The sequence below is a fragment of the Tachysurus vachellii genome, chromosome 5 (genome assembly GCF_030014155.1).
Source record: "Tachysurus vachellii isolate PV-2020 chromosome 5, HZAU_Pvac_v1, whole genome shotgun sequence".
NCBI lineage: Eukaryota > Metazoa > Chordata > Actinopteri > Siluriformes > Bagridae > Tachysurus > Tachysurus vachellii.
Genome location: NC_083464.1, coordinates 9,752,014 through 9,775,000, shown reverse-complemented (window position 1 = coordinate 9,775,000; position 22,987 = coordinate 9,752,014). Strand labels below are relative to the sequence as shown.

Genomic DNA, 22,987 nt, shown 5'->3' with positions numbered 1-22,987 from the left:
AGACTGGTTCTGTGTAGACTGGTTCTGTGTAGACTGGTTCTATATAGACTGGTTCTATGTAGACTAGTTCTGTGTAGACTGGTTCTGTGTAGACTGGTTCTATGTAGACTGGTTCTATGTAGACTGGTTCTATGTAGACTGGTTCTATATAGACTGGTTCTGTGTAGACTGGTTCTGTGTAGACTGGTTCTATATAGACTGGTTCTGTGTAGACTGGTTCTGTGTAGACTGGTTCTATATAGACTGGTTCTGTGTAGACTGGTTCTGTGTAGACTGGTTCTGTGTAGACTGATTCTGTGTAGACTAGTTCTGTGTAGACTGGTTCTGTGTAGACTGGTTCTATCATGGACAGAATCATACCAGAAAGAAGACAGTCAATTGCTAGTGTATAATGTTGGAGGGTTAAACATATAAAGAGAGTCGCAGTCGTGCACCGAACGAGAAGTGCAGTGCTGCGCCACGTCTAGAACAACTACACAGGTATCGCACACCGGCCACGTCAAGTCAAGTCAGCAGTCCAAAACAGTTCATCTAATCACCCAACATGCAAAAGTTACTGCGTCAACACTTTTGAAGTTTGAAAAAAAACAGAGAAAACCGAAAGAGAAAGCACCATCTGTATTATTATGGCTCTTATACGAAACATTTAAAGATTAGATTAGAAAGATAAACATTTTACTAGGGTGAAGTTATTATGCATGTATGGTCTAATGTCGCTATTATGTACGTTAACAACAATTTAAGACAAACATAGTGTCATTTAACGGAGAGGCGCAGCAGGATTTTGAACGGCGCTCTGCACCACGACAGACGCCGAGTGGCGCCGATGACGTCCGTACTCTCAATTGTAAAGACGAGGCGCTGCACTTCGTGTACGCTGTGCGACTCCCTTGTCTCCTCCGCTATAATTTACCCCACTGTGTCACTGAGAACCTGCAGCCATGGTGAGAATGATAGCAAAATGAATGAAGAAGAAACGCTGTCCCTACGAGAGCCTGACGGGCAGTGCATACATTAGCCCAAGACGTCAACTTAGCGATTTTGTCATGTATCTTTCTAGAACAGCATCTCCATATAGCAGTTTGTATCGTGCTGATGCTCTAATGATAGGATGATTTTAAACCACTAGATTTAGTACCTTAGCGTTTCTGTAGATCTGGTTATTTCATATTTAAGGCACCTGTTAGGTCGACGCTCCACACAAGGCTAAGCTTAAACAAATCTTTATTGAAACAAAGAAAAACTCTATGACGTGGTGAAGTTTCTATAAGGAGACATTAAGTTCTATAATGTTGTGCGAGTCTTCAATGCCATCGCTTTGTAACCGAAAGCCACAGGAAAGCCTTCAGGGCAGGATGTGTCTCAGTGTCTTGCTAACATGACAAGCTGCATTTTGTCGTTTGTTTGTTTGCTTTATTTTTTAGTAGAGGCTGGTGAGAGTGACTTTTGTTGCACCATTAACTAACTTGCCTCAACTTGCCAATGTTCTGGAACATTAAACATGACTATTAATGATTATAAAAGCATGGCTTATTGTGTATTAAAGTAATCCATGTTGCGTCAGTCTGCATCACACCACCGTGACACCCTGTTTTTGCCTAAAACAGCAAACCACAGCTGTTTTATTACTCTCAGAACTAACTATTCTGCTAGAAGGTCCATCAATTATATGAGAAATGTCTCATGAGCACGGCCATGTTTGGCATTATGCTCAATTCCTTTAGCTTTGGAGTACCTGACTCACCTTCTGTACTGTATTTCCAACATTCATCTTCTCTTTTTATTCCGTCCTTCGCTAACTCGCCTACGTGCTTCAAGCACGGTCACAAACTCAGATGGTCACAAACTCAGAGATAGATAGAACTTTAGTCTGCTAAGAAAATGGAATAACTGAATTGTTTAGGGGATTTAAACCAATAGAATACAGAATGTTTTTGATTTGGGATTTGGTCACAGCCGATAGTTGCAGAGTCGTCGGTGCTTCTGATTTCGCTTTCAGCCGACCGCGCGAGCTCCGAATTGTCCGCTTTATTTACGCGTGAACAATATACATACAGGCTGACACCCACCAGGAATTCTGAAAGAAACCCCACGCAACATGCAACCCGAAGGACGCGTCTTCCATTACAAGGAAACCTACACTCAGATAACGGACAGGTTAGATAAGGTATAGATAAGGCATGTCTACATTTTCTGCCAGCAAAGCGACACTCAGCGACTCGTATCCATCCCAACACAGCCGCTATTGTGTTCTTCATTCCAAACCCCTGAACGTAATCGCATCTGTTGCAAAAGAACAGAACAGCTCTAGACATAGACCTCGTGTCGCTGAAAAGGTTTCAATTGCAGTTAAGCAAATGCCTGAGAAGGTTAACCGAAGTGTATGAGCACACTGGTTTAAACTGGGTTTAGCAAACACGCTATAGAAAAGTCTTTTTAGAAAAGTATTTCAGACTCCAGGTAGGATTTGAACGATCGTTGAACAGTTACAGAAAATCAGTGAAATGGCTGCAGGTTTGATTTAAACAGTGAGATTACTGTAGACATGCTTTACTGCCAGAGGGCTTGTTGTATCATCCCCCGGTAGATACTATTAAACATTTAGGTTTTGAATATCAGACGCGTTAGTGTTTGCGATTCTGTGGCACATTTGTACGGTTGTGCCGTGTGATTGTAGAATTTGAGACAGAATGGAGAGTAGAAATAGAAAGCTTTTGTGTTTGGAGAAGATGTTTAGCATAATTAACCAAATAACCTTAATAACCTAATTAACCAGTTAAGCTAACCCAGCCACTAAACGGTTAAATCCCAGTGCTGGTTGTTGTGAGACACTGACATGTACGGGATGTTGTGAGACACTGACATTTACGGGATGTTGTGAGACACTGACATGTACAGGATGTTGTGAGACACTGACATGTACAGGATGTTGTGAGACACTGACATGTACGGGATGTTGTGAGACACTGACATGTACGGGATGTTGTGAGACACTGACATGTACGGGATGTTGTGAGACACTGACATGTACAGGATGTTGTGAGACACTGACATGTACGGGATGTTGTGAGACACTGACATGTACGGGATGTTGTGAGACACTGACATGTACGGGATGTTGTGAGACACTGACATGTACGGGATGTTGTGAGACACTGACATGTACGGGATGTTGTGAGACACTGACATGTACGGGATGTTGTGAGACACTGACATGTACGGGATGTTGTGAGACACTGACATGTACGGGATGTTGTGAGACACTGACATGTACGGGATGTTGTGAGACACTGACATGTACGGGATGTTGTGAGACACTGACATGTACGGGATGTTGTGAGACACTGACATGTACGGGATGTTGTGAGACACTGACATGTACGGGATGTTGTGAGACACTGACATGTACGGGATGTTGTGAGACACTGACATGTACGGGATGTTGTGAGACACTGACATGTACGGGATGTTGTGAGACACTGACATGTACGGGATGTTGTGAGACACTGACATGTACGGGATGTTGTGAGACACTGACATGTACGGGATGTTGTGAGACACTGACATGTACGGGATGTTGTGAGACACTGACATGTACGGGATGTTGTGAGACACTGACATGTACGGGATGTTGTGAGACACTGACATGTACGGGATGTTGTGAGACACTGACATGTACGGGATGTTGTGAGACACTGACATGTACAGGATGTTGTGAGACACTGACATGTACGGGATGGAGTTACAGCAATCTTCCTACGCCCTGATGGATGGATGGATGGATGGATGGATGGATGGATGGATGGATGGATAGATAGATAGATAGATAGATAGATAGATAGATAGATAGATAGATAGATAGATAGATAGATAGATAGATAGATAGAACTTTATTGTCCTTGCATTGTACATGTACACAGCAACGAAATGCAGTTTGGCATCTACCAGAAGTGCAAAATGTAGCAGTCGTGCAAAAGTGCAGATAAATATCTAGCATATTTACAGCAAGTGGTATATATCAAAGCATATACAGTGAATAAATATAAAGGCTATAACTGTACAGAGATGTGTGGACATACAGGAGTACAGTGAATAAATATAAAGGCTATAACAGTGCAGAGATGTGTGGACATACAGGAGTACAGTGAATAAATATAAAGGCTATAACAGTGCAGAGATGTGTGGACATACAGGAGTACAGTGAATAAATATAAAGGCGGAAATGAAATAGAAATGGTTCTAGTGCAGATGTAATGAGGAGTAAAAAAAGATAAACTATGTAATATGTACATGTATTGTACAGAGGTTATATACAGTGTTTTTTTTGTGTTTGTTTTGTAGTGATCTAGCGGTGTAGTGTAGAGTTCAGTAGGTGGATGGAAAAAAGCTGTCCCTGTACCTGCTGGTTCTGGTGCGTAAGTTCCTGTATCTCCTTCTTGATGGAAGGAGGTTAAACAGTTTATGACTGGGATGTGAAGAGTCCTTAATAATGTTATAAGCTCTGCGCAGACATCTGCTGTGGTGAATGTGTTCAATGGCAGGTAGTTGGGTGCCAGTGATGCATTGGGCGGTTTTGACCACCCTTTGCAGGGCTTTACGTTCACACGCAGTGGAGCCTCCGTACCGTACGGTGATGGTGATCCGGGTTCTCAGCAAATAAATAATAATAAATATAAAGGTACACCACGACGAATTATTAATTAGACAGACGGACATAGATAATACAAAGAGAAGGAAAAATAGGGAAAGAAAAGAGAAACCTAAGGTAAATAAACAAAAGAAAATTGATGTAAAAATACAAAAGGTTAAAGAGTTGAAAGTTTTGAATATGAGTGTTTAGAAGAAGAAAGCGAGGGATCAGACGCTGTACCCTGACAGCTGGAAGAAGATTATAATGAATTATGTTTTATTATGTTTTATTTTCAGACATTCAAGAGAACTCTGAATTGCTTTTCTTTTTCTTTTAATCATGTATTCTCCTGTAGTAGAATTGATAAGATTAATATTGCTTATTTTGACTGTAAATATAGATGAAAAGCTGTTTCTTGTAGTGAAAGCTTATGAAGCCTACTGTGTATTCACTGGGAGTAATCTGCACGCGAAGGGTTTTAACGCTTGCTGTCGAATTCCACGGCGAGAGAAAGCTCCAGTCATATATAATCACAGCTGCAGGAAGTTAACTGCAACCATATAACCATATATAAAAGTGTTAACCTTGAGAATAGAGAAAAAAAAGACGACTAGATACGTTTGGGAGATGAGAAATGGTTGGGGGACGAGATGTAGCTTTTGTGTTTGGAGAAGATGTTTAGCCATAATTAACCAAATAACCTTAATAACTTAATTAAACAATTGAGCTAACCCAGCCACTAAACAGTTAAATCCCAGTGCTGGTTCCAAGCCCGGACAAAAACGGGAGGGTTTCTTTTATTACCATGATTTTTAATGTAACTCATTATTCTATGCCTCCAAAAGTAGGAAGATGATACTGGAGGTTTTATGTAACTTTGTCTTGACACAATAGAATAGAGACCAGCAGCCATCAATTATCCTTAATATCAGACGTTTTACTGTCATGTTTTAGTCGTCTTGCACAATATTAGATTTAGATCTTAGGCTAGGTTATTTTTTTTCTATCACAGACACTGAGAAAGTTGACGGTTTTGAGAACGTGCGCATAAAGCATGAAGAGTGCAAATGAAAATTTAGTTTGAGGGCATTAACATCATTCACTTGGCTGGCATTTGGAGCTTCATAAATTAAAAGCTGTACTGAAACGGGGCTGCAAAGTCATTGTAATAAAAAATGGACTTGGGATTGAATCCCGTCCTCCTATAAGATGTAGATAACCGTAATTAAGCATCAGAATGGTCTGTGGTGCTGGTTGTTCTCTCTACCAGGTAGAGATAAATTGCCAGCACTGTGTCTGCAATGCTTATGAAGTGTTATAAAGGTGTAGGTACACTTCAGATTGTGCGTTCCAAAAATCTGGGTTAATGGTTTTACGTGTTAATACTAAAGCTGAATCTAGACTTAAAGCTTTTAGCTGTTGATGGCTGAACACGGATCATGTCGATCTCTTCATCTCTAACCCATTTTTCTAATTTACATTTAAGGCATTTGACAGATGGTTAGACGGTTGAGCGTTAAGGGCCTTGTTAGGGGGCCCAACAATGGCAGCTTGGTGGAATCTGGATTCAAACTCACAATCTTCTGAGTTGTAATCCCCAATAGGCTACTACACTCTCTCTAATGCGTAGACAAAAAAAAAATCCTAAAACTAAGGCTCACTTTTCTCTTTTTGCATTCGTTTGTGTCTCAGGTCTCCCGTTGCTGGTTCAGAGGACCATTGCCAGGACCATCATCCTACAGGAGAGCATCGGGAAAGGCCGCTTCGGAGAGGTGTGGAGGGGTAAATGGAGAGGAGAGGAAGTGGCTGTGAAGATCTTCTCCTCTCGTGAGGAACGCTCCTGGTTCCGTGAGGCTGAAATCTATCAGACGGTCATGCTGCGTCACGAGAACATCCTGGGCTTCATCGCCGCTGATAATAAAGGTCAGCATCCCGCCGCATCTTTTGATAACGACGGCGTCGCGGCACAGTCAAAGATGCTCTTTGCGTGTGGGGCTGGTTGATCTGTACAGCCTTGATCTCAAAGACTCTTTAATTCTGCAACATGGGAACTCGGAAATATGTGAAGCGAAAGACCTGTTACCTTAAACAACTGAGAATCGAGAAAGCGGTTTAAAGATTCAATTCTAATTCCACCGAATAGTGTCGGTACACTGATCGGAAAAATGGAATTTGTGCCTGTTTGTTTGTGCAAAAGTAAAGCACTGAATTTCATATCATACTTCACAGGTGCTTAATGGCTTTCTTTAATGGTTAAATGTAGATACTTTAAGAATCTAGGGCTTTAGGGCTGTAGTTTCTCATTATTATTTCTGTTTTTCTGAGGCCTACAAGGGGCAAATCAAACCGATTTCTGCTCTTTGAGATGCCCCAAGGGCTTGTTCAAAAGTATCTGATATTTAAAGATGTTTTCTTCAACCACTAAAATCCTGTGCGAGGTCTTACATATCACACTTGCAGCAATAAAATCATTCATTTGTTTATACTGAATGAAAATAACTGATACGTTAATAAAAACAAGAGTCCTGGTAAAAAGGGTTAATATGTAAAGGGAAATGAGCAATCGCAGTGATGGCTAAAGGGGTTAATACTCTGGGTCGTTGCTCAAAGGATCAAGGTTCAAGCCCGTACACTGCCAAGCTGCTTCTGTTGGGCCCTTGAGCAAGGCCCCTAACCCTCTAATCTCCAGGGGTGCTGTATCGTAGCTGACCCTATTCTACACACCATCATAAGTCCTTTGAGAAACCGGAACTAGACTTGGGACAAATGATAGAATTCTCAATAAATTCCACCTTTCCTGATGATAATATTTCCTTTCTGTCTTTTTTGTCGTTCTCTACAAACCTCTGCCACAGAGTACGTGCATTCACGGTCTATAAAACTTTATATCAGTTTAATTTAATTATGAATCAAGGGTTTGTGTAAATTATTTAAAAAAAAAACAAAAAAACTTAAGTGCTAAAGCTGGAGACTTGTAATCAGCTCCCAGTACTTTTCCTCCCTGCTGTAATGGCATGATGTTTATACCTCATGCATTATGTATAACAGTCCACGCTGGCGATGGCATGGTGCACAATATCTCAGTTGAGAATTCACTGTCCTTCAGTTAGTTTTGTTCATTTTATTGAAACTATTTTTTATAAGTGAATGTTTGATTCGCTCTGCCACATAAAGAACTTCTTGAAGAAAGAATGACGTTAGCTAGCGCTCAAGAGTCAAGTCAAGAAGCTTTCGCTCTAGCTGGATAACAGCAAGCCATAAAGCGCTAAGACTAGTCAATCTTCCATCTGAACACTGACACTCCCACGGTCACGGACACTCCCAAGGGGTTTAACCCTTTTCACCAGTACGCAGACGTGACGTTGACTTATCGGTCATTTTCATCCAGTATACAGTACACAAATGAATTGTCACAAGTCTGACATAAAATGAGTCAGGTGTCGGTTTTCAGCTTGAGATGTGTGTTTTTCCATCTGAAGTTAACCTTATGCAGAACTTTAGTGCTTGAAGATAACACCTTCAAATTTCAGATCTTTATGTACGATCGCTTGGGGCATCTCTGAGAGAGTAAACGCTGGATTGATATCATCGTATCAAACATTTGGTTAAAAAATCTTTTTGTTGTTTAGTTATTTATTAAGTCTTTAACGTTTCTAATAGGCTCAGTTAAAAGAGAAATACTTACGAACTGCTAGACATTCTTAAAGTCCTAAGTGTATAAAGACTTCAGTGTCCTTAAGCACCACTGTGGAAACGCAATGCTGATCATGGCACGACCGGAACAGGCGCAATTTCCATTTTTTTGCCTCCAGGACAGAATTTCCATTCCATTCCATTTCCATTTGAATGTTTTTTACCGCCTCTGTAGTTAAACTGGCTGCTCAGTTATCTGTTTTTGCGGATTTAAAGGAAGCCAAGGTGAGCTTTGAAAGTGAATCAAAAACCTACGACATGAACGTTTTATTTATTTATTTTTATTTTATTCATTTTGTCTGTCGTTATTGGATTCCGTCGACTCAGACAGGTTTTCCCAGACCTCAGGTATATTTTTTGTTTAGTTGCTCTAGGGTTTCGCTGAATTGTGTTTGTGCTAGCAACTGAAACGAGATGAGGGATTTTAAAGTCTTTTGGCCTGCACAGTTTCATGTGTGAGTTTAAGTATGAATGAGTCAGAATGTTTATTAGCTTTGACATCATGTCTAGTCTAAGAGCTGTTTCCCACTAAACATGCGGAATATTTTTTTTAGGATTTGTCTGAAGTTTGTAAGACAGTGAGTGTGTGTGTGAGAGTGAGTGACTGTGTGTGTGTGGTGAGTGAGTGAGTGCGTGTGTAAGTGAGAGTGTGTGTGAGTGTGTATGTGTGTGAGTGTGTTATGAGTGAGATTGTGTGTGTGTGTGTATGAGTGAGAGTGTGTGTGTGTGTTTGTGTGAGAGTGTGTAAGAGAATAAGTGTGTTTATATAGGAAAAGTGTCGTGCTAGGAGTCAGTGCAGCTGCTTTAAGATGTCAACAGCCATCTGAAACTGCATGGAGCTGTGAGCAGAGGTCTCATTTACACTGACAAATAGTCTATTGCTCTCACACTTCATCCTCTAACCCCAATTTAATCTGCTCTCATTTATAGTTCATTATCGCCAGCACACAGTATGAGTATAAATAACATGGGCTTTATAGAAAACAATCTTCTTCTATTATGAATCATCGACACATTTATACAAGCCAAAGGCCATTGAGACAAAATACAACAACGGTTTCCTGTTTTTGTTATTCATCTGAGACTCAGATGATGTCTAAAGCATGTCTAAACCCTAAACAGTCAAAATGAACCCCGTACAACCCCAGCGGGTTTGTGCCTTGTGTCAGCATGACCTCACAGCAGGAACCTGAAATTTGGTCAAATTGTAGACAAATGGGCGAAATGTGTTTGTGTAGTGAGACGATAAGAAACAAGTGGAAGTAGGCTTGAAAGTGTAGGCACTTATTTAGGCTACTGATGAATAAAAAAAAACGTGTTTGTCTAAAACAGATTACAACTTGGTCTGTATGTGAAACAGCTGCATACTTGATGATGATAATATTAATGTAAATAACAATAATAATAATAATAATAGTAATAAAAAATGTTAATAATAATAGTAATAAAAGTTGTGATAGCAATAATAATAATGATAATAAATAAATAAATAATAATAATAAAAATGTTTAAAATAATACGTATAATAATAATAACAATAATAATAATTACTATTATTATTGTTCTTATTATTATTTACTATTATTATTATTATGTTAATAATAAGTAACATTGTATATAAATATATTATAATATATAATAATAATAATAATAATAATAATAATAATAATAATTATAATAATAATAATACTATTTATTATAATACTACTAATAGTTATAGTAATCACTAAAATGATACCAGTACTGTTAATAATAATAATAACAACAACAACAACAACAATAATAATAATAATAATAATAATAATAATATCATTTATTCATATGACCCTGTAAGGCATACCTACTTATTCTAAAAATAATGATGATTCAAACTTTATTTAATGAAAAACTTTAATGATACTAACATTGATATAGTGCATTTGTTATAACATTTTGAATATAAGTCTAGTCGGCATACAGTCACAGGTAAAATCTTTTCCTTTACATTTTCCATGACAGGAAGGTCTAAGTAACCCAACAGCATAAAAATACGTTCTTAAAATAAGTGCTTCTTCCTTTGTGGTAACAGTTTGAGGAGGATTCGCATATGGGTGTGATGATCAGGTGTCCACTTACCTTAGCTATTTAGTGTGAAAGTGAGAATGTGTTTTTGACATAAACGGATAAAATATAGGACCTGTGTACCCTTAAAAAGAGAGAATTGTAGTTGTTGCACATTGCTGTGGTATAAAAGGAATGAAACACTCTTGCTGTGCTCTGTCGTTCCTTCTAAGGTTCCTGTCTTCAGGAGTGTTTTTTCCTGCCTTTGGTTTGCTCATTATGTCTAGATCTAGACCTGGATTTCAGCAAAGCTGCTTGGTGACAGTGTCTGTCGTTAAAAGGCGCTATGCAAATAAAGTTTCATCCAAATGATTTGAGCAAAAGCTCTGAATATTTAGTCTCACTCTGTCTCTGTGTCTTTTTTTTCCTCTCTTAGATAATGGAACATGGACCCAGCTGTGGTTGGTGTCTGATTACCACGAGCACGGCTCTCTGTTTGACTACTTGAACAGATACACGGTGACCGTGGAGGGCATGATCAAGTTGTCCCTGTCCACCGCTAGCGGTCTGGCTCATCTGCACATGGAGATCGTAGGAACACAAGGTAACGGCTCAGTACCTGCCCCCTCGCCAAATCTCCATTTCAGGGCAAACTAAGACAAACACAAGATGTGCATGCATATGTAGGTGAAGAATGACTTTTAAAAAGTTTTCAGTAAAGATGACTACCTGACTGTTCCAGTTACTGTGTGTATCCTGTTCCCCTGGAGTGACTGTTGGCTGGGTCCCCTTAACATACGAGATGGGTTTGGCTCAGTATGCAACAATAGTACTGCAAGTCTGACAGAACTAATGAAACTATTTTTTAGCTCATACTGAAACTGAGAAGTATTCCTTAGGGTGTCTGTCTCTGTTTCTGTTTCTGTCTGTGTGAGTGTGAGTGTGTGTCTGTGTGTGTGTGTCAGTGTGAGAGTGTATGTGTCAGTGTGAGACTGTATGTGTCAGTGTGAGACTGTATGTGTCAGTGTGAGACTGTGTGTGTCAGTGTGTGACTGTATGTGTCAGTGTGTGACTCTGTGTGTCAGTGTGAGACTGTATGTGTCAGTGTGTGACTGTGTGTCAGTGTGTGACTGTGTGTCAGTGTGAGACTGTATGTGTCAGTGTGTGACTCTGTGTGTCTGTGTGAGACTGTGTGTGTCAGTGTGTGACTGTGTGTCAGTGTGAGGCTGTATGTGTCAGTGTGAGGCTGTATGTGTCAGTGTGTGACTGTATGTGTCAGTGTGTGACTGTGTGTCAGTGTGAGACTGTATGTGTCAGTGTGTGACTGTATGTGTCAGTGTGTGACTCTGTGTGTCAGTGTGAGACTGTGTGTGTCAGTGTGTGACTGTATGTGACAGTGTGTGACTCTATGTGTCAGTGTGAAACTGTGTGTCAGTGTGAGACTGTGTGTGTCAGTGTGAGACTGTATGAGTCAGTGTGAGACTGTATGTGACAGTGTGAGACTGTATGAGTCAGTGTGAGACTGTATGTGACAGTGTGAGACTGTGTGTGTCAGTGTGAGACTGTATGTGTCAGTGTGAGACTGTATGTGACAGTGTGTGACTCTGTGTGTCAGTGTGAGACTGTATGTGTCAGTGTGTGACTGTATGTGACAGTGTGTGACTCTATGTGTCAGTGTGAAACTGTGTGTCAGTGTGAGACTGTGTGTGTCAGTGTGAGACTGTATGTGTCAGTGTGAGACTGTATGTCAGTGTGTGACTGTATGTGTCAGTGTGAGACTGTATGTGTCAGTGTGAGACTGTGTGTGTCAGTGTGTGACTGTATGTGTCAGTGTGTGACTGTATGTGTCAGTGTGTGACTGTATGTGTCAGTGTGAGACTGTATGTGTCAGTGTGAGACTGTGTGTGTCAGTGTGTGACTGTATGTGTCAGTGTGTGACTGTATGTGTCAGTGTGTGACTGTATGTGTCAGTGTGAGACTGTGTGTGTCAGTGTGTGACTCTATGTGTCAGTGTGAAACTGTGTGTCAGTGTGTGACTCTGTGTGTCAGTGTGAAACTGTGTGTCAGTGTGAGACTGTGCCAGTGTGAGACCGTGCCAGTGTGAGACTGTACCAGTTTGAGACTGTGCCAGTGTGAGCATGTGTGACTATGCCAGTGTATGACTATGCCAGTGTGAGGCTGTGCCAGTGTGAGCATGTGTGACTGTGCCAGTGTGAGACTGTGCATGAGTGTGACTGTGCCAGTGTGTGACTATTCCAGTGTGAGACTGTGCCAGTGTGAGACTGTGCCAGTGTGACTGTGCCAGTGTGTGACTGTGCCAGTGTGAGACTGTGTGAGACTGTGCCAGTGTGAGAGTGTGAGACTGTGCCAGTGTGAGACTGTACCAGTTTGAGACTGTGCCAGTGTGAGTATGTGTGACTGTGCCAGTGTATGATTATGCCAGTGTGAGGCTGTGCCAGTGTGAGCATGTGTGACTGTGCCAGTGTGAGACTGTGCATGAGTGTGACTGTGCCAATGTGTGACTATTCCTGTGTGTGACTGTGCCGGTGAGACTTTTTCAGTGGGAGCATGTGAGACTGTACTAGTGTGAGACTGTGCATGTGTGTGACTATTCCAGTGTGTGACTGTGCCAGCGTAAGCGTGTGAGACTGTGCCAGTGTGAGACTGTGCCAGTGTGAGACTGTGCCAGTGTGAGGGTGTGTGACTGTGCCAGTGTGAGGGTGTGTGACTGTCCCTGTGTGAGCGTGTGTGACTGTGCCAGTGTGAGGGTGTGTGACTGTGCCAGTGTGAGGGTGTGTGACTGTGCCAGTGTGAGGGTGTGTGACTGTGCCTGTGTGAGCGTGTGTGACTGTGCCAGTGTGAGTGTGTGTGACTGTGCCAGTGTGAGGGTGTGTGACTGTGCCTGTGTGAGCGTGTGAGACTGTGCCAGTGTGAGGGTGTGTGACTGTGCCAGTGTGAGGGTGTGTGACTGTGCCAGCGTGAGCGTGTGAGACTGTGCCAGTGTGAGACTGTGCCAGTGTGAGACTGTGCCAGTGTGAGGGTGTGTGACTGTGCCTGTGTGAGCGTGTGTGACTGTGCCAGTGTGAGGGTGTGTGACTGTGCCAGTGTGAGGGTGTGTGACTGTGCCAGTGTGAGGGTGTGTGACTGTGCCAGTGTGAGGGTGTGTGACTGTGCCTGTGTGAGCGTGTGTGACTGTGCCAGTGTGAGGGTGTGTGACTGTGCCAGTGTGAGGGTGTGTGACTGTGCCAGTGTGAGACTGTGCCAGTGTGAGAATGTGACTGTGCCAGTGTGAGAATGTGCCAGTGTGAGCGTGTGTGACTGTGCCAGTGTGAGATCTTTCTGTTTTCTTTATTGAAAAACACTCTAACAAAGGGATCTGCTGCAGATCGCCTTCTGGCTTCAGTCATCTGAGGTCTTAAATTCTGTGCTGCTCGAGCTGAACTCATTCCAGAGCTGCATATAGATATCATGAAGGCCCTTGAGACGACTGCAGACGGTTTCCTGAGACTCAGCAGAGCAGCGAAACACTAAAAGCTGAGATATGGCTCATACTGTCCTTGTAGGATGCACTGTGTGTCTGTGTGTGTATGCGCGCGTGTGTATGTGTGGGAACGCTCAACAGATGTTAATTAAGCTGCTCTCTTTTCCCGAGCTGTTGCTTCATATTCAGCCAGACGGTACAATCTCTCTGTGACTGAAGCCGAGGTAATCATTACTCTTAATTAGACCCTCCTTCTTAGGCATCGTTTTCATCAGAGGAAGTACGAGGAGACGGATCCGAGATACGGACCGATTCACAAGCTGTGACAAACTGCTTCCTCTGCGTCGGTTTTATACAAAAGCCTATGATTTTGTTTGCTTTTTTTCACTCCTTTGCTTCTTATTACAATGCTGCAAATGAAAACTAATTCTCCATGACGCAGCTTTATTACAGAGCATTCAGCCTTTTTAAGACGGAGTTTGTGTTCAAAGCGGTGTGAAAAAGGTGCAGCAAAAGTGTGACAGCTTCAGACAAAAAAAAAAATCACAGGCTCAAGCAAAAAAAAAAAAATACGATTTGTACCGGTTTCCGTCTGACTAGAAGCTGTTAAGAGTTTTTTGTTGTTGTTGTTGTTTTTTTGGTGGAGTGCAAGGCTGAAGAACGAAACCAATTTTTTCATTGTTGTGGATATGTGAGACTGGACGACTTAAGAGCTGGAAGAGCATTATTGATATCACTTTACTCGGGCTGTAGGCTTGTGTCTGTCATTTAAAGCAGAAACACAGCACGAACCCTGCACCCATGGACAGCCCTAAATGGCGTAAGCCTTAGCTATTAGACTGTAAAAAGTAAGAGGTGGAAAGAGTTAGTGAAAAGCAGAAGGTGTCTCAGTCAGCATTTTAATTTTAAACAAGGTTCCAGCTTCTTTGTCTCTGGATTCAATGTGAAATACGTCAGGCAGCTCAGGCGTGAGCAGCCTACTACTGCTGATGAACTGGTGCTGAGTGGAAACTGGAGCGCGGGCATCTGATCTGAGTGCTCGGTGCTGTATCATCAAACCTGGTCATTTAAAAATGGCATGAATTACATCTTGACACGATCAAAGTACACGTCCGACTCGGTGCTTGACGCTCAGTGCTCGCAGAACTGAAGTGCTCTCACAGACGACACGGTTTCTGTGCGGATAATTGCTGGTGCTTGGATTTTAACGGCCATGCTCAGTAATAACACTGCTCTGAGTCTGCTACTCAAGTCTGCCATCCTGCTGCTCTCTGTTAAACATCAGGTTTAAATGTCGTTAAGGTGTGGTTTTTTTTTTCAGGTTACTTGTGTTTGTTCAATAGTGCAGCAACATGTGCTTGGTGAGCACTATATGCCTTGTTCACGCATACACACACTGCAGTATGTGCCTCGTTCTCACACACACTATGTGCCTCATTCACACACACACACGGACACACACTATATATGCATCATTCATACACACTCACTATATACGTATATGCGTCATTCATACACACACTATGTGCCTCATTCACATACACACACAGTATGTGCCTCACTCGCATACACACACACAATATACGTATATGTGTCATTCATACACACACTATGTGCCTCATTCACACACACACATACACACACACTATATAAGTATCATTCATACACACACTATGTGCCTCACTCGCATACACACACACAATATACGTATATGCGTCATTCATACACACACTATGTGCCTCATTCACACACACATACACACACACTATATAGGCATCATTCATACACACACTATGTGCCTCATTCACATACACACACAGTATGTGCCTCACTCGCATACACACACACACACAATATACGTATATGTGTCATTCATACACACACTATGTGCTTCATTCACACACACACACACACACACACACACACACACACACACACACTATATAAGTATCATTCATACACATACACTATATGCCTCATTCATGCACACACACACACACACACACACACTATATAAGTATCATTCATACACATACACTATATGCCTCATTCATGCACACACATGCACACACACACACACACACACACACACACACACACACACACACACACACACACACACACACACACTATGTGCCTCATCACACTTACACTATGAGTGCCACACGCACACATTGTTTTTACACAATATACTGGACAAGAATTGCCAAGTCAATGTGATACAATATATTTTTACTTTTACACTGTAAAGTATTCCTGTGTGTGTGTGTGTGTGTGTGTGTGTGTGTATATTATTTCTGTGATAATGTCAGTGTGGGACTGTTTGTGCAATTTTATTTGTTTGTTAGACGGTGTGTGTTTAGTGTGGGGCGGGCGGGGGGTGAGGTGGTGTTGCAGGTTGCTGTAAATCTTCTTACGCAGTAACTGCACTGCACCACCGAAGCTTCATATCGGTCTTGCTCTCAGAGAGCCGCCTTTGTGCACGCCAGGACCTCCCTTTTTGTTTTCACCTGCCTCGCCTCTGGTCCCACATTACTTTTTATCATTAGGTCTTTCCCATCAAGTCAATGAGACGGATTAATTATTCTTCCCTGTACATAATGAGCTCTGAATGTAACCTCCCATTTTCCCGCAGGTAAACCGGCTATCGCTCACAGAGATCTGAAATCCAAGAACATTTTGGTGAAGAAGAACGGCACTTGCTGCATCGCAGACCTCGGTTTGGCTGTGCGCCATGACTCTGCCACAGACACCATCGACATCGCCCCCAACCACAGAGTGGGAACAAAAAGGTAACACGAGCTCCCGGAGTCATTTCTTACCCCCTTATTTCACCACTGGCTCATTCGGTTTTATCACTGGTTTGCCTGTGTGGTTTCGGAAAGCTAAAACAAACAAAAAAAAAAAATTAAGATGCAACAACGTGTTTAATTTTGACATGACAAAAGACATAATTAGTTGCATCATTACACAACTAGCTTGCCTTGTGTATATTACTGACCGTGATGAATGATGCAGTCTCTTTAATCTCACCTCGGCACTGAAAATACTGAAAAAAATCTTTTCTTCATGTATCACACGGTTTCCTGCTCGCTATCATAAACAACATCATTCTTGGCTTCATCTTCATTAGACGGTCAGAAAAATGTCTGCGGTTTTCCAGCCACGACGATGGAACAACAGTCTACAGCAGCTTTAACACAATCGATTGTAGAAACAAACCTGCAGACATTGCACAGTGTTCTCAAATCAGAATACTGTGCGTATCAGCTAATTTACAGGGACTTGTATAACGACGGCTCCACACAATCTAAGACTAATCATTAATTGGTTTAAAAAAAAAAAGAGAGAGAGAATGAATTGTGATTCAACAAAGAGATGGGCATACGGTGACATTTTCTGTTAGGAAGGCCAGGGAAGTTTCCAGCCTCGTGAATGGAAAGACTGTTTATAATGTATATGCTATAATTAGTTCTTCCAGGAATTTGTCATTGTTTTAATATTTTATTAATATTTAATAATTAGTATCGTAATTTTATTTATTTTAAATCCTTCCAGCGAAAACATGCATGTACTTATGATAGCTGTATGATCGCTGTACTCATGTTCAACACACGTGAATCGAAGTGGGCTTCGGCCGAATGCGTGTTGTGGCGTCACGTGACGTGTCTCAGACCAGATCTACAGAAAACCTGTTGTAGTTTCAAAAAATTCGTCTCAGAATATGGCAGAGTTGACTCGATATTACATGAACCACAAACTCGCTAAATCCCGGAGGGATTGAATCGGAGAATTGTGACCTTTCCATCAAATTAAATATAACTATAAATATTAATGAGGTTTCATTTGTTAATAATCAAAAGCTTGCGATATTTAAAAAGAATAGAACACTTGGGGTCGTGAATTATTGCAGAAGACTGTAATCACTGGTGAATCGCTCAGCTAAAGCAGAAATAAGCTTCTTCACGGCCATGCAGTAATTCTGCTTTGTATCAAGCCGCATCACACGGTCCTGTAATAGCATATCCTGTTGTGTTTCTTTGTTTATTTCTAAGCTTAGGAAACACACCGGACACCTTTTTGGAAGTGGACTTACAACTGTGAAATGTTTTGACAGAAGCAGATTGTCCACCTGTGGTTGTTTTGATGGTTCGTTTAGAACTCCTGCATTTCAGCACAGCTAATGAGGTCCAAACACACTTCTTTTCTCAATAGAAAGCCGTTTTATCTCTCGGCAGTTTCCAGGTTCTTTTATAGCAAGCGGGTAGTGAATGGGGAGAGAAAACAGCAGGTGAACGAGGAGAAGAGGGCCAGCGTGTGAATCACAGCACAGTAACACACAGCTCATACAAATACAGCGTCTCTCACTGCAGGACATACACACACACACACTTCAGGACATATACACACACCTCACGTTTCTCTCTGCTCTAAGAGAAGGAGTTGGAGTTCTTTTTTTTTTTTTGTTCATTATTTTGAAAGGAATGACATTCTTTTTTTAAACATGCCCTCTTTGAGAATGAACAGATTTTGTGTGTGCTGTTGTTCTTTTATTGATAAGTCACACCGAAATTAATTCTCTAATGAATCTTTTGGAGGTTGCAGTTCAATAGCTGATATTCTGCCTTTCAGCCAGCAACCTTGGAAATGCACAGCAATTTGGCTTTGTATCTCTTGGGCATTCAGCGACTGATGGAGAGTGTCAGTGTAGCAGTGTGGAGTCCATGGCGCATGGCACCGTCTCGAGCGTTTTGTGCGGTGTCAAGTCCTGACTCTTCAGATGAGCCAGAGGAACAGTTTGCCTGCTTGTCAGATCCACACCACTGCTGAGAGCCATTCTCACTCACTTTAGCAAGCTGGCACATGCTGAAACTGCTTAGTGAGGATAGTCGCTGTAAACACTCACTCTGATTCGAAGTCAAGAGGAGACAGTGAACGAATGTAACGGTGTGACCCACAGAACAGCTCGCCGGGCGTATGGAGATATTTAGTGACGTCGGGTTCAGAGAGTATCACAGAGTTCTGGCACCGGCTTGTCGGGTTACTGAACGGGCCAGAAGAGTCAGGTGAGACGCGGGCACTGTCTGGGCTCAAGGCTCGAGCTCCGCCTCTCTCGGCTCTGGAGTGTAGAGTCTGGATTAATCTGGCTCAAAGCCGTGACTTCACCCTGCTCTGAATTTGGAGCGATTATCTGAGCTGACGCCCTTCCTTCCTGCCAGGGAAGTATCCAGCTGAGCCTTGCTCTTATCTTGTACCAAACCTCACCCCTACTGGAACAACAGCGCTGGTTTGTTTAGCTTACATGCATGTGTAAATTTTATAATTACACTATAGAATAGAATAAAAGCCTTTCATGTTGTCACTTATATGTCACAGCAGGCTGGGGTCAGAGCACAGGGTCAGCCATGATACAGCGCCCCTTAAGCAAGGACCTTAACCCTGTCTGTTCCAGAGGTGCTGTATCATGGCAGGATATGAGAAGAAAGAATTTTACTGTGCAGTAATGTATATGTGACAAAATAAAGGCTTATATTTTTTATTCTATTCTGTATGGCCAATTGTTTGACTAAGATTTACAATTACATTCACTGTAAGTAAGAGTGCAAAATATAGCGGGCTCTGTGAAGACATGGTGTCAGCAGCGCCGGGGCTAAAAACAGACCCAAATGCAGAATAGGGACAGGGACAAAGACATGACAACCAAAGATATGACCAGACATGACACGAGACAACAGACGACAAGGATTTGGCGCTGCAATAGGTTAAATACACAACACAATTAACACATAAGGAACAGGTGTGCAGAGGTGGGGAGGAATAGACAAAGGCGGGGCAGACACATGAACACACAACATAAACAAAAGCACATGGCCAAAGTCCGGGCTGGATCCTGACATGGTGTGTAACGAATGGATTCGATAAACAAGTGTCCTGCACACAGCACTGACTCTGACCCCACTGATAATCTTTGGGATGAACTGGAACACCGACTGCGCCCCAGACCTCACTAATGCTCTTACAGCTGAATGAACACAATTCCCCAAGACACACACTCTTAACATCTAGTGGAAAGACTTCCATGAAGAGTGGAGCTTATTATCAGTAAAGGACTAAATCTGGAACGTGATATTCAACGGTGTGACGGTCAGGTGTGCACAAACTTTTGGTCACACTGAATCAGGTTTCATTAGGAAAGGAGTAAAACATAATACTGGAATAAAATAATCAGAGGTAGTGTGAAACGTGAAGCCGTAGGTAGTCGATTTTCGCGCATCGATTCGTTCCAAAGTGTTTTACTTTTCTGTAACTACAACGGTTTGCCAAACTGTTCTAATTATTTATTAATTACAGCATTACATGTTGTACATAGGGGGGCACGGTGGCTTAGTGGTTAGCACGTTCGCCTCACACCTCCAGGGTTGGGGGTTCGATTCCCGCCTCCGCCTTGTGTGTGTGGGGTTTGCATGTTCTCCCCGTGCCTCGGGGGTTTCCTCCGGGTACTCCGGTTTCCTCCCCCGGTCCAAAGACATGCATGGTAGGTTGATTGGCATCTCTGGAAAATTGTCTGTAGTGTGTGAGTGAATGAGAGTGTGTTTGTGTGCCCTGCGATGGGTTGGCACTCCGTCCAGGGTGTATCCTGCCTTGATGCCCGATGACGCCTGAGATAGGCACAGGCTCCCCGTGACTCGAGGTAGTTCGGATAAGAGGTAGAGAATGAATGAATGTGTCAGAACTCAGCCTGGACTGTGGCCATGTGCTTTTGTTTACGTTCTGTGTTCACGTGTCTGCCCCGCCCTCGTCTCTTGTTTCTGATTGTGTTGTCTATGTAACTGAGCCGCGTTGCCTTGTGCAGCACGGAATCCTGTTGTCTTCATGTCTGGTTTTGTCTTTGTCCTATGTTTTTTTTTAGTTAATAAATCCTGTTTTCGTTTACCTGTCCTGCGTTTGGGTCCGTTTTTATCCCGCGTACGTGACAGAATCTTGTACATACCTTTCGACTCGAGCTACAGCAATCGTACACAGTGTGACATTTTATTGAGTGAACCAGAACTAACGTGTGATGACCTTTTTGGCCTTTACAGGATGATGCTGTCTAAAACTGAAACGCAGACAACACTGCATTTCATTAAACAACAACAGACCCTAATTTATTTTAAAATGGGCTTCAGGAGCATTTGTATTGATTTTAATTAGATGCTTTCAGCAGAGTTTGCGGTCATTACAGAGCTAGAATCTGAATCTGAATTCTTCCTAATTAAATTCTACAAACTGTCTCCCAACAGGTACATGGCCCCGGAAGTCCTTGACGATTCAATAAATATGAAACATTTCGAGTCATTCAAGCGAGCAGATATCTACGCCATGGGCTTGGTCTTCTGGGAAATCGCAAGCAGATGCTCGATTGGAGGTACTTCAGTTAAAATGACTGTTTTTTCACATCCCTGTTTCTGTTTGATAGGACGTTAGATAGACGATTTTATCTCTCTGTGTGTGTTTGGTTTATTTTTAGCAATGAAATGAGGCTTCAATGCAATATTTAACATAAATGGTTAAAAAAAAAAAAATAGCCTGGATTTACGTCGTAACCTGTCGGAATAATTTTCCCCCTCTCTCAGGCATTCACGAAGACTACCAGTTGCCGTATTACGATCTGGTGCAGTCAGATCCGTCAGTGGAGGAAATGAGGAAGGTGGTGTGTGAGCAGAAATTACGTCCCAACATTCCCAACAGATGGCAGAGCTGCGAGGTATGCCATTGTTCCTATATACTTACCGAGCCTTTCTCAGTCGCACCCCTTTATTCCTCAGCATTAGGCGTGCTGCTGTGAGACACATCTCCTCCATCTATTACTAACAACCCCTCGCAGCTTTCGGGAGAAATCCAAGCGGTGTTGGATCTAAGGTTCGGAGACGAATGAAATTCCTACGTGTGTGTTTATAGCTGTTATCAGAGAGAAAATGTTTGAGCCAAACTGCAGACCTCGGGAGAAGGGAGAGAGAGAGAGAGACGTTTTGAGCTCTCTCAAATTTCCTCCCTCAATTGTTTGCCATCTATCAAGCCCACGGCAGCCGCGCCCTCCACGGCACCTTTATTAGTGTCCTTTTTATTACACAGAAAAGAGACACAATTACATTAGCCCTAATTCGTCGTAATGCAGTTCTGTAATCTAATCAGCGTCTGCTCGATCTCAGTCATGTTTAGTTTTTTTTTTTTTCTGAAAGCCTCAAATTGTCTAACGTGCCAGGTTACTCTGCTTCCTAGACGAGTTGATTGTAAAACCTGGCTGATCGCCTGCAGTGTCTGTGGCTTGTGATTTAGCGCATGACGTCTGCAGCGTTTGGTGGAGTAATGTAAGCAGATGGTGCTTTCTGCCTGTGTTTACGACGCGGCCGCCTACACACACACACACACACACACACACACACACACATGGCTGTCTCAGGCTTGCTGGGGCAGTGAAAGGCCTGAGATTACATTTACACACTCTTGCTTCACCGGAGCTTCTTTTTAAAACGGGAATGGTGAAAAATCCTGGTGTTTTAATGACCTCTCCGAGGAGCTCATTCTGAATTGACCACAGTTTGTACATTATGGCTTGGTGTTGCATCATGTCGAGACAAACATGAAACTTTTTCCCTGACATGGTCTTAGAACATTGAGCGACACTATTTTTTCCCCTATGTATTTGATACCTGAACTGCACTCAATATATACGTGATATTTACGTGATATACAGAATATTTCCCATGCAATCGCTCAAGCAGAGCTCACTCCTGCCCCATAATGTGCTCTTATTTTATTAACTTTAGGGGAAGATTAAAGCTGTTTGAAAACCAAAGGCTATAAATTATGGCCTTCCCACATGATAATAGGTCTGGAATTTGTCTTGAATTTCCTCCGGGATCAATAAAGTATCTATCTGTCTGTCCGTCCGTCCGTCTGTCTGTCCGTCTATCTATCTGTCTGTCTGTCTGTCTGTCTGTCCGTCTATCTATCATCTATCTATCTATCTATCTATCTATCTATCTATCTATCTATCTATCTATCTATATATATATCTTTCTGTCTGTCTGTCTAGTTAGTCTATCTATTTAGTTAGTCAGTTAGTTTATTGTGTCACAGCTAACATGAGGTCAACCTGT

The 22,987-nt window shown here is 42.2% G+C and overlaps 1 protein-coding gene across 2 annotated transcripts in view; it reads left to right on the top strand.

Annotated features, from left to right (window-relative positions):
* Window positions 1-22,987, top strand: part of tgfbr1b (transforming growth factor, beta receptor 1 b) — a 73,619-nt gene that overhangs the window by 37,227 nt on the left and 13,405 nt on the right. For both annotated transcript variants that reach the window (XM_060869651.1, XM_060869652.1), the window contains 5 exons: window positions 6,323-6,553; window positions 10,800-10,967; window positions 16,480-16,636; window positions 21,128-21,252; window positions 21,461-21,591. In XM_060869651.1, coding sequence (XP_060725634.1) covers window positions 6,323-6,553; window positions 10,800-10,967; window positions 16,480-16,636; window positions 21,128-21,252; window positions 21,461-21,591 — 812 coding nt within the window. The remainder of the gene's footprint in view (window positions 1-6,322; window positions 6,554-10,799; window positions 10,968-16,479; window positions 16,637-21,127; window positions 21,253-21,460; window positions 21,592-22,987) is intronic.